Source organism: Hoplias malabaricus, chromosome 8 (assembly GCF_029633855.1).
Source record: "Hoplias malabaricus isolate fHopMal1 chromosome 8, fHopMal1.hap1, whole genome shotgun sequence".
Taxonomy (NCBI): Eukaryota; Metazoa; Chordata; class Actinopteri; order Characiformes; family Erythrinidae; genus Hoplias; species Hoplias malabaricus.
The window spans coordinates 4,401,554-4,415,027 of NC_089807.1; the positions used below are offsets into that span (position 1 = coordinate 4,401,554).

General features: G+C 42.4%; 1 protein-coding gene across 1 annotated transcript in view; it reads right to left on the reverse strand.

The window, feature by feature from the left end:
- kcnh5b (potassium voltage-gated channel, subfamily H (eag-related), member 5b) overlaps positions 1–13,474 on the reverse strand; it is a 47,549-nt gene that overhangs the window by 32,125 nt on the left and 1,950 nt on the right. The window contains exons 3-4 of the mRNA XM_066679145.1: positions 9,403–9,795; positions 5,394–5,823 (exon numbers count right to left, since the gene is read on the reverse strand). Of these exons, the coding sequence (XP_066535242.1) occupies positions 5,394–5,823; positions 9,403–9,795 (823 nt within the window). The remainder of the gene's footprint in view (positions 1–5,393; positions 5,824–9,402; positions 9,796–13,474) is intronic.

Consider the following 13,474-nt stretch of genomic DNA (forward strand, 5'->3'; position numbering starts at 1 on the left):
CAGGTGAAGAATCAGCCAGACTGGCGGTTCCACTGCTCACTCTCAGCAGAAAGGGTTTTATAAACTCCCTGAAAACGTTCTGTGACTCTAACCACAGTCGCTCTACACAGGAACATTTAAAGCTTCCATAAGCTGGTGTTGCGTTTATTTGATACGTAAAGAATGTGAAGTTGTTGCTGTAGTGTAGTGGGTAACACTGCTGACTCCAACACGGCAGACCAGGGTTCAGTTTCCCGTCTGGGTAAACACACCATGGTACACCAATGACTCCTAACACTCCACGGTCCTGCCTCTGGAATGTGACTGGAAGTGCAATTCACTCTGACTTCTGCTGCAAAATGTAAACATGATTTAATAAAGCTACCCCTGTGTCAAATTACAGCACTGCTTCTGTCTCAAATGACGTTTTTAGGCTGCAACAACAGAAATACATTTCACACCTCAGGGGACTGTGATGAAACTAATAAACACCAGCCATGTTTCCATCAAGTTGTGAAATTAACTAATTAACCTCTAGACATCGTATAATAACAGTGAGACAGTTTAATGTGTTATGAATCCTTGCTACTAGCCTTTGGCCTGAGAAACACATGCTGGTTTCCTATTGGACGGACAGTCCAGGGAACAGAAGCTTATTGCCGTGCACTGTTAAATACACATCAGAACGTAAATGACAGCACTCATGGTTATAGCTGGCAATATGTAACACACACTCCTACCCATTGGCTGATACCAGGAAGACAGGAACGTACTCTAAGACTCTGGTATAGGGTTGTGTTCCTGCCTGAGCTGGGCTACAAACTCTAGTCTGCTGTTTGGAGGGCAGCGGTGTTATTCACTACAGAAATGATTTATATGATTGTGTAACTGCTTTTAAGGTATTTAGCAATAAACAGGAAGTAGACTTCTCAACTGTGAAGAAATACACTGAAAGCAACGCTCTGAATCTAATAACATGCAGACATTTATTCCAGCTATAAACACACACACACACACACACACACACACACACACTTCACTGAAGTAATGTTCCAGAACATATGCTTTAGTCAAGACCATGTTGTCGTTAGTTGGCGTAGAGTGATGACGGATATTTTTCTTATTCCAGCTACACATACACACACGCACACTCACACACTCACACACACACACACACACACACACACGTACGTACACACACACACATACACATACACACACACGTACGTACACACACAAACACGTAAACACACACACGTACGTACACACACACACGTACGTACACACACACACAAACACGTAAACACACAAACACGTAAACACACACACGTACGTACACACACACATGTACGTACACACACACACAAACACGTAAACACACACACAAACACGTAAACACACACACGTACGTACACACACACACGTACGTACACACACACACAAACACGTAAACACACACACACGTACACAGACACACGTACACACACACACAAACACGTAAACACACACACGTACGTACACACACACACAAACACGTAAACACACACACAAACACGTAAACACACACACACGTACGTACACACACACACACACACGTACACACACACACAAACACGTAAACACACACACGTACGTACACACACACACAAACACGTAAACACACACACACGTACACACACACACACGTACACACACACACACACGTACACACACACACACACACGTACACACACACACACACGTACACACATACACACACACACACGTACACACACACGTACACACACACGTACACACACACGCACACACACACGCACGCACACACGCACGCACACACGCACACACACACGCACACACGTACACACACACGTACACACACACACGTAGACACACACACACACACATACACACACACACACACACAGACACACACACACATACACAATCCGCTTGTTCAGGGCAAGCAATTTTGCTAAAGTACACTCAAGCATCCTAATAAAGATTAATTTTCCTTAACGTCATCATGGTTCAGAAAACCCTTAGACGTTTCCCTGTCAGTGACGAGTAGAGTCTTTAACTGATATTAGATTAATGTTATAGACCATGTTTTCACAAAACTCCTGAGCAAGATGTACTATGTGCAATGGAGTTTCTTCAGCATCCAGCTTCTCTCTGCGGAGGAACTGCAGTGTACCACTCTGTCGCTCTCTTTCTGGATCATTTGCTTCTATAATATAAAGCTAAAGCTCCAGAGTCGGTGGTGGGACCCGATCACAAACCGGAATAGCAATAACACGCCATACATTTAAACACAAAAAGCCCTTAGGGATTTAAAATGAATGGCCAAAATTGGGCTTAAAGCCTTAAAGCTGGAGTACAATATTATGATTTGAAAGTACTTCTCCTGTAAAGCTGATATTTTGGGAGATACATGTTTTTCACTGGGGGGCGCCACGGTGACGCAGCAGGTAGTGTCACACAGCTCCAGGGTCCTAGAGGTTGTGGGTTCGATTCCCACTCAGGGTGACTGTCTGTGAGGAGTGTGGTGTGTTCTCCCTGTGTCTGCGTGGGTTTCCTCCGGGTGACTGTCTGTGAGGAGTGTGGTGTGTTCTCCCAGTGTCCGCGTGGGTTTCCTCCAGGTGACTGTCTGTGAGGAGTGTGGTGTGTTCTCCCTGTGTCTGTGTGGGTTTCCTCCGGGTGACTGTCTGTGAGGAGTGTGGTGTGTTCTCCCCGTGTCCGCGTGGGTTTCCTCCGGTTTCCTCCCACAGTCCAAAAACACACGTTGGTAGGTGGATTGGCGACTCAAAAGTGTCTGTGAGTGTGTCTGTGTTGCCCTGTGAAGGACTGGCGCCCCCTCCAGGGTGTATTCCCACCTTGTGCCCAATGATTCCAGGTAGGCTCTGGACCCACCGTGACCCTGAACTGGATAAGAATGAATGAATGTTTTTCATTGGACAGTGACGATATATAAATGTACATTTACAATTACAACAAAATTCCAATTCAACTGAAGTGATAAGTAGGTGTTTCTAATAAAGTGGACAGTTCATTTAGATGTCATCAGTTCTCTGCCTGATCAGTGGATCTTCTTCTCTACTTCACTGGGAGTTGCACACACACAAGGACAAGGGATTATTTGCCTTAAGTGAAAACAAAAGAAGCTGATGGACAGAAGGTAGACACTTGAATAAAAAAAACCAGAACAGAAAGCCGTTGGAAGATGCTGCCTCTTGTCTGTGTCAAACTTTCCACTAGTTACCATCACGCCCCGGTAGTGGTGTTCCAAGCCAATTATGGAGCTTACTTTCTGGGAAGAGAAGAAGAATAGTTCACAGAGAAAGAGTCTGGACGTGCCTCTAAGACTTTAGTGAAAGCTTTTTTTTCAGACATTTACTTGAAAGAAAGAAAATATTCAAACGCAACGGCTCAGGACTCCTTTTAGTGTCCAGTTTCTTTTTCATGAAGTCATCGTGGCTAAGTCAAGTCCAGTCAAAACGAATAACCCCATGTGAGAAAGACTCCCACCGAAGCAGGAGGAAGAACCCTTAGAGGGACCCATGCCGTGGGCAAAAGGCATCGCAACCATAACAGAGGCTATAACAGGGGGCTTTTGTATTTAAACGATGGCCTAAGATTTGTGCTTAAGCAGGAGTTAAACAGGATAGTTGTTGCCATATCTAGAACATATGCTCATGGGTCAGCTATTGTTTAATGACTGTGGCAGCTGCTGCAATATCTGACATTTTTAAAGTGTGAACACAGCCCCCAATTATTTATAATTAACTCAACTTCTCAATAGTGTGTGTGTGTGTGTGTGTGTGTGTGTGTGTGTGTGTGTGTGTGTGTGTGTGTGTGTGTGCGTGCGCGCGCGCGCATGTGTGTCTGTGCTTGCTCAGCATACCAGGGCATCCAATGCTCTCATATCAGCCACTGATCGAATTATATAGGCCATTAAACTAAACTCCCGAATCTGTAGGTGCATGCGGAGGAGAGAGAGAGAGAGAGAGCGAGAGAGAGAGAGGGACAGAGAGAGAGACAGAGAGAGAGCGTGAGAGAAAGAGAGAGAGAGCGTGAGAGAGAGAGAGAGAGAGAGAACATGAGAGAGTGAGAGAACGTGTGAGAGAGAGAGAGAGAAAGAGAAAGAGAGAGAGACAGAGAGAACGTGAGAGAGAGAGAGAGAGGGATAGAGAGAGAGAGAGAGAACGTGTGAGAGAGAGAGAAAGAGAAAGAGAGAGAGAGAGAGTCAGAGAGAACGTGTGTGTGAGAGAGAGAGAGAGATTGAGAGAGAGAGAAAGTGAGAGAGAGACAGAGAGACAGACAGAGAGAGAGAGAGACAGAGAGACAGGAGAGAGAGAGAGAGAGAGAGAGAGAGAGAGAGAGAGAGAGAGAGAGAGAGAGACAGAGAGAGAGAGAGAGAATTGTCTTCACAAACACAATAAAAAGCTGCAGAGGGACTTCAGACGATCACAGTGTAAATGGAGTTGCTTAACTAAGGAAAAACAGACAGAGAATGGATGACAAAATAGGGCAGACTGTCCTTCCTGCATTGTGTCTGATTTCTGCTCAGAAACATTTGAAATTGATCACATCTATAAATGCAAAATGCCTAAGAGTTGAGAAAGGAGACCCTCTCAGGCTTTGTGATCAATACCTGAGCAGAACAGAGCAGAATCATAAAGTTATGAAGTGATAGGAATTTATTTTCTTTATTTAAAGTCTCTCCTTACATGAAATTTAAAGCATACACTTCACAGACCAATGCTGGAGGGTTTGTTTTTATCCCTGTAGCTCAAGACTGGCACTGATTATTGTGACCTTAAACACAATTTCATTTCATGTATTTTGGAATTATACAAGCTTAGTTTGCACCACTGAAAACCTGTGTCCTCTGTGGGTGCATCTTAAAGAAACAGATGTGGGATGTGTTTGCTCCTGGAGATCCCCTGGTGTTATTAACTTTTTACAGCTCTGTACTGAAGCCAATGGGAAGGGGGAGGAAGTGGATTGGTTTCCTGCCCTCGTCCGAGTGCAGCTTCTGTCGTTCAGCTCCCAGAGTAGCAATGACAAAGGCTCACTGTGAATATTACGTAGTATTCCTTTAAAGTAGCACTTATTATTGGTGTGTCTACAAGCTTTTGTACATATTGTGTTCTTTGCTACTCTTGATACGATGCTGAATAAGGAAGATTTACTTTGCTAAATGTCAGAAATGCAATGTTACAAGCTTAGCGTTAGTTCTGATTACTTGTTAGCTATGCTAGCCCCATAGCTATAATGCAAAACTAAAGAATCAAGACTCAGATATAAAACATTTCTTAGCCTATTGACTACACGTGGACTAAGGAGTGCAATTTTGTGATTCTTTGAAGCATTGCTACCACAAGAAAAGGTTATCAATGTCAATTGACACTTACATCCCACCATCATCATCGCCACCGAGAAGATCTTCTCTCCATCAGTGCTGGGCGCGATGTTCCCGAAGCCGATGGTGGTCAGACTGGTCATGGTGAAATAGAGGGACGTGATGTAGAGAGAGTGTTTCCCAGGGCCACCTTCCCATTGCCCGGAGCCACTAGCATTGTAGCGATATGGAGAGCCAATACTAGTGGCTAACTGGTAGAGCCAGCTGTCCGTCTTGATGGTGTTTGTGAGTTCGTCAATTACCTCGTAGTCTCCGATGCTGTACCAGATGCAGGCCAACCAATGAGCCACTAGTCCAAACACACACACCAGTAACACCAACACTGCTGCGCCGTATTCCAGATAATGGTCAAGTTTCCTTGCCACACGCCCCAACCTCAGCAACCGCACCACCTTCAGAGAGCTGAACAAACTACTAATGCCCTGAAAAACAGCAAAACATGGATATTTAGTTTACGGCAGAACACAACAACTGCCTTTTAACAAAAGAACAACAACAAACACCAACAAAACCAAAAAAAAAACCTACAGCCTAATAATGTGTGCACTAAGTTAGTAAGCTGTACTTATTTTAAACGCAAAAACTGCAGATTAAACAATGTGAAAAAAATAGCGTGATTAGGCTATTTATGCTACCTCTGCGAGATTAAAGAATTTACCTTAGGGCGCTAAAGCGTGTTTGTATATGTGCGTCGGAGTGTGTGTTTTTTGCTGTTTAGGCCTCAACTTTCTTATGGGCCTCCCGTAGGAAGATACAAGCCTTCATACTGAACGAGTCACTGTTAACAAGCAATATGTAAAACAGGAAAACTCCAGCACCCAGAGACATTAAACCAAACCATCAGAACTTTTTACATCAGTTGACAGTGCTCTGTAGAATTGTTTTCATTCATTCATTCATTATCTGTAACCCTCATCCAGTTCAGGGTCGCAGTGGGTCCAGAGCCTACCTGGAAACATTGGGCGCAAGGCGGGAATACACCCTGGAGGGGGCGCCAGTCCTTCACAGGGCAGCACACACACTCACACATTCACAACTACGGACACTTTTGAGTCGCCAATCCACCTACCAATGTGTGTTTTTGGACTGTGGGAGGAAACCGGAGCACCCGGAGGAAACCCACGCAGACACAGGGAGAACACACCACAGTCCTCACAGACAGTCACCCGGAGGAAACCCACACAGACACAGGGAGAACACACCACACTCCTCACAGTCACCCGGAGGAAACCCACGCAGACACAGGGAGAACACACCACACTCCTCACAGACAGTCACCTGGAAGAAACCCACGCAGACACAGGGAGAACACACCACAGTCCTCACAGACAGTCACCCGGAGGAAACCCACGCAGACACAGGGAGAACACACCACACTCCTCACAGACAGTCACCCGGAGGAAACCGCCCCAGAATTGTTTTCAGATTTAAAAAATAAGGCATAGGAATGATAACAATTACACAATACATTCTAATAAAACATCACTTATTTAGCTCAACTTCTACCATAAAATAAATGTAACATAATCCTACAGAAACAAATAGTTTCTCTTGTAGCTCAGGTTTCTCGTCATTGATGTAAAAACCTTTTGCATTTACAAAAACATCCAGTAGAGGGAAGGTAAAGGTGGACAAGATTAGCATATTTTTGAAGGCTCTGATTTTGCACAGCTTCATGGGGCAGCTGTGGCTTAAAGACACAGGCTTGGGACAAAGGACTAACAATTTGAGCCCCCCACTGCAGGAAAATGAGGCTCATGACATTTCAACTGGTAATACGCTATAATCTTTATCGAGAAATAGGCTGCCCTCTTTATTTAGTAACAACTCAAGTTAAAGTAGTTAAGTACTTTGTTGTGGGTGATACAGGTTAACATGACACAACATGATTTTACCCTAATGCTGTAATGTGCTCTGTGCAAATGAGGGCTAATACTCCAGAAAGAGACCCCCTACAGTAGCAGAAAGGTCAGGATCGATTGAGCCGGGGCTAGTTCACAGAGAAGTGGAGCAACCCAAGTAATCACAGATTCCCTCTCGTTTGCTAAAAGAATATCCAAATCTAACAAAAACTGAGGAAAATCAAATCTAAAAAGTGCAGCTCAGTAGAAAATGGCTACAACCCAGTAAACAAGGATCGTCCCTGGACGTTCAAAATAGGTCTAAAAGTAGTCTGTCCGTCAAGGACATATTTTAAACGTCAATGGACGTCCAAAATCCATCTTAATAAGTTAGTTAACATGAACCCTATGCATATAGCTATTAAAGATAAAAATACACAATGAAGATTTATTTAAGCTTTTTAGTTTATATTTGTTAATCTAATGCATTATTATTTGATGTGAAACCAAAAAAAACCCTTGAAAACCTATAAATCAATAATAGGAATATGTTTTTGCTGATGACTCAGTTTTCTGCCCAGAGACAGCGTGAGATGACGTCATTTGAGTCAAAACGAAACTGAAAGTAAACGCCGTCTGTTTGTTCCTTCGCAGCGTCGTCTTTCTTGATAATAGCGATTATAATTACACCATTTCATGACGAATATGACACACAAATTTTGAAGGAGCACCTTGGTTTTTAGGTGTTTTTTCACACTGGATTACTCCCAGAGGCTTCACAGCACCGCGATGAGAGCGCTATTTTTAGAAACGGTAGGATCTGCGCTTTCTAACGCTATACGGAGCTCACAGACGCATTCAGACATTCAAGACTTACAAAGCTGGTTATATAAGGTGTGTTCTACCCCGCAAAATGCGGGGTTAGACGTGTTTGGGTTAAGTGGTGACCAATCGATAACGTCAACGGACGTCCAAAATACGTCTAATAGTCGTCTTTTCATTGTCTGTGTTTGGACGTCTTTTCAACATTCATTTTCAACCTTAAGAGAACGTTGATTAGACGGCAGTCATTACGTTATTTCAACGTTGAATCAACGGCTAAATGTTTACTGGGAATACACAAAGGGAATGTGGGGAAAAGGCAATAAAAATGCAAGGTAAAACCCTGGCTCAATGTTTTCCCTCAAAGGAAAGCTTATGAATCTTGTTCTCGTTCGAGTTAACGGTAATAAACTTCCACCACTTCCAGCTAAATGTCTGCTGTCAAAAGCCATCATGTCCGTGCAGCAGTGATCAAAAAACAAGCTTTAGGCAACTTGATGAATGTGGATTAAACATGAGTCAACTTCCACACTTAGCCAAAATTCAGATATAGCTACATATCTATCGCATTCAAATAATACGTCAGGTTTGTTTTTACGAAACAAGAGGTTCCAACATACTACTCTATATAGCCATTACACTGCTTTTTCATTTGGTCTCTCAGCACAGAGGATCAATTAAACTACAACAAGTAATGATCTCTCTAAAGCTGCACAAATCCTCCAGCTTTAGCTCGTTTGAAGAGACTTGAGAGAGAGAAGCAGAAAAGCTGAACTGAGACTAGCCCAGACACACATCGGGGGGCTTTTTATCTTAATGTATTTAAAACTACAAGTCCCCTGATGTCATGATACAGCAAGTTTGTAAACAGCCAGAAGCAGTTAGGGTTTAGATTGATCTGCTCTGTTTTTACTATTATTTTACTGGAACATTCCTTTCAGCTTTGGCGTCACAGAGACAGAGAGAACACACCACACTCCTCACAGTCACCCGGAGGAAACCCACACACACAGAGAGAACACACCACACTCCTCACACAGTCACCTGGAGGAAACCCACTCAGACACAGGGAGAACACACCACACTCCTCACAGTCACCCGGAGGAAACCCACGCAGACACAGGGAGAACACCCCACACTCCTCACAGACAGTCACCGGAGCGGGAATCGAACCCACAACCTCCAGGTCCCTGGAGCTGTGTGACTGTGACAACTACCTGCTGCACCACTTTTTTGCATTAAAAAAGTAATAATATATTTATTGAATAATGATATTATTTATATTATTGTATACAAGTATAAATATATAAAATGATCATAACTTCTTTGTCCTCTTACCTCATCCACGTTCTCAAACGCGTTGATGATGTCATAGGGCAAACAGGACAGCAGGTCTATCACAAACCAGGTCTTCAAGTAGTTCATCCGAATGAGCTTCGGGTCCGAGATGACTTCACCTCCCGGACCCACGAACGTGGTGTGGAAGTTCAGCACGATGTCCACCAGGAAGATGACGTCCACTACACTGTCCAGAACCAGCCAGGTGACGTTGTTCTGCTTGGTCTTAAAGGAGACATTGTAGGGCACCATGATGGCTGTGTAGAAGGTGAGTATGAGGATCACCCAGTCCCAGGTGGTCTTAAAGGTGCAGTAGTGAAGAATGATATGAGGGGGTGTCTTTGGAGCCTCCTGCTTGTACTGAGGCAGAATGTCTGAACCTAACTGGAACACCTGAGAGAGAGAGAGATAAATCATTTCCCCTTAGAAACCACAGATTACCCTACAGTTTTAAAAGTTAACAGCAGTGTATTATACAAACCGGATTCCAAAAAAGTTGGGACACTAAACAAATTGTGAATAAAAACTGAATGCAGTGATGTGGAGGTGCCAACATCTAATATTTTATTCAGAATAGAACACAAATCACAGATCAAAAGTTTAAACTGAGAGAATGTATCATTTATATGAAAAATATGTTGTTTCAAAATTTAATGGCGTCAACAAATCCCCAAAAAATTGGGAAAAGTCCATTTTTTACTACTGTGTGGCATCCCCCCTTCAAGACTGTTCAATTGTCTTGGGCCTTCTTTGTTGCACCTTCCTCTTTATGATGCACCAAATGTTCTCTACAGGTGAAAGATCTGGACTGCAGGCTGCCATTTCAGTCCCCGGATCCTTCTCCTACGTAGCCGTGATGTTGTGATTGCTGCAGAATGTGGTCTGGCATTATCTTGTTGAAAAATGCAGGGTCTTCCCTGAAAGAGATGACGTCTAGATGGGAGCATATGTTGTTCTAGAACCTGAACATAGTTCTCTGCATTAATGGTGCCTTTCCAGACATGCAAGCTGCCCATGCCACAAGCACTCATGCAACCCCATACCATCAGTGATGCAGGCTTCTGAACGGAGGGTTGATAACAACTTGGGTTATCCTTGTCCTCTCTGGTCCGGATGACATGGCGTCCCAGTGTTCCATAAAGAACTTCAAATCGTGACTCATCTGACCACAGAACAGTCTTCCATTTTGCCACACTCCATTTTAAAAGCCCCCTGGCCCAGTGCAAACGTCTGAGCTTGTGGAGCTTGCTTAGAAATGGCCTCCTCTTTGCACTGCAGAGTTTCAGCTGGCAACGGCGGATGGCACGGTGGATTGTGTTCACTGACGATGCTTTCTGGAAGTATTCCTGAGCCCATTCTGTTATTTCCTTGACAGTGGCATTCCTGTTTGAGGTGCAGTGACGTTTAAGGGCCCGGAGATCACGAGCATCCAGTAGAGTTTTACGACCTTGACCCTTACACACAGCAATTGTTCCAGATTCTCTGAATCTTTTGATGATGTTATGCACGGTTGATGATGATAACTTAAAAGTCTTTGCTATTTTACGCTGGGTAACACCATTCTGGTATCGCTGCACTATCTTTCTGCGCAACAATGGTGGAATTGGTGATCCTCTTACCATCTTGGCTTCAGAGAGACACTGACACTCTTTTTATACCCAATCATGTTGTTAATTGTCCTAATTAGTGTTAATTGGTCTTCCAGCTGTTTGTTATATGCTCAATTTCCTTTTTCCATCAACTTATTGCTACTTGTCCCAACTTTTTGGGGATTTGTTGACACTGTGAAATTTTGAATCAACATATTTTTCCTTTATAATGTTACATTTACTCAGATTAATCTTTTGATCTGTCATCTATGTTCTATTACGAATAAAATATTGACATTTGCCATCTCCACATCATTGCATTCAGTTTTTATTCACAATTTGTTTAGTGTCCCAACTTTTTTGGAATCCGGTTTGTACATCTCAATACACAAATACTGATCTTAAGGTTGTGACCTACTTGCATATCTTTCAAGGTGTGTGCTATGTAATGTATAGCAATTATAAACAAATATTTTAAACTCTTTTAAACAGTTGTCTTAATCTTTTTTAATGGACATGTAACTCACTCACTCATATTTAGCAGACTTAGGATGTCCCTCTAGGCACTGTTAGCAATCCTAGTTCTTTATAATAATTGTGCTCTACATCGATGACCCAGTGTGTCCTCATTATTGTAAAGAATCTACAACATATCACAATAACGAACTGAATCTAAAATTGTAATCTTGATTCAGTGACTTGATTCCGAATCTATGCTCCTGACCAATGACAATAAACACAGATCTAGGATGTAGGGAGGAGTGCTGAGAGCGAGCATCAGAGTTTAAAAACATGACAGAACTGAACAGATGGAGAGTGGGAGAAGCATGTGTTTTGGACAGAGCTACAGAGTAAGCATTTACCATGGTAACATATCAGAGTGATTTACAATCCAAACATTCATAATTGATAAAGAGCAAGATATAATAAAACGATAGACTGAAGCCTTTGAATATGAAAAAAAACCAACATAATCTTTCCTGTAGCTGATGAAGTATATTAAAATGAAGTAGAATTTAATGTCTACATAGGCACATGTTATTAAGTGGGTGCAGTACATAGGATGGCCCATTGTTCTTAAACGTTTGTCTATACAGGGGTATATTCACTCTGTGTGAATGGGATGTTGGTGGAGCTTTCCTGGAGGTAGCAAGACAGGAAGCCCTTACAAGTTATCTCTTTTTACCAGGACAGGAAATGAAGTAAACAAAAGCCATAGTATTCACCATATGTTGACACTGACCAACCTATATAAACTAAACCTGCGAGTTAGCATTGGCTAACTTCTCAGCTAGCTGTCCACAGGGGCTTGTTAAAATGCTGTTCTTTTCACTGTAATAAACCTAATTATTTTGCAACGAAAGGATGGTGTCGGCGTAGAGGTCTTTTTCAGCGTTTTCTTCACAATACTGAAATTAACTACACTGACATGTTAGGTTTGATCCTTCAGTTTTATCTGGACTAAGGCTAATGTGGCCAAGTTATTGTTATTAAGAAGCAAATACCTCAAATGTTAGAACTGTGTGGTTATGACAGAGTCATAGCAGTCTGATTTTAATTAGAATATAAGTGTTATTAGCATCTTAGCTCCAGTGCTAAACTAAAGAAGGCTCCAATCATGGCCTGTTTAAGGAAGAAAATTGTGCCCAAGTGATTTTTTAAAGAATATATAATGCATATATTTTAATTTACACATTAAAATTACACACACACACACACACACACACACACACAAACAAGCATGTATACAAATAACAGAAACACAAAGCTCTAATCCATCCTTCACTCACTACACTGAGCTAAAGAGAAACAGAGAAATGAAAGGGAAGCAAAGTGTAAATTATTAATGATGATTTCTGACCGTGCAGCTGCAGGAGCTGCGCACACACACACACACACACACACACACACAAACACACACACACATATACTTCCTTGATGAGTCTGCTTGAGTGTGTGTGTGTGTGTGTGTGTGTGTGTGGGTGTGGGTGTGTGTGTGTGTGTGTGTGTGTGTGGGTGTGTGTGTGTGGGTGTGGGTGTGTGTGTGTGTGTGTGTGTGGGTGTGTGTATACCTGTGGTTCTGTTACAACTTTGTCCTTGTAAAAGACAGTGTAACTTTCTCTGTGTTGAAGGGTGTAAGACAATGCGATGTACACTATATGGCCAAAAGTTTGTAGATGCTCAATACCTTCTCATACATGGCCCACACTGCTTTCTTGAATGAAGCACAATACAGGGCAGCCAATGAGGACAGAGCTCATTTACATGTATTGTTTAAGTCTATCAAGGGATAAAAACCTGCGCATACTAAACTTATGCAGTTTCATATAAATAACCACTTTAGAAACAGAGGTAAGACATTTTTAAAGGAGCAATAAGTCAATAAAAGTCATAAGAGCCATAAATGTATGATGTTTGTTTTTTTATGAGATTATGTAGTATTTTTAACATTCATTTAAAATAAGAAATCCTAGAATCTGTTT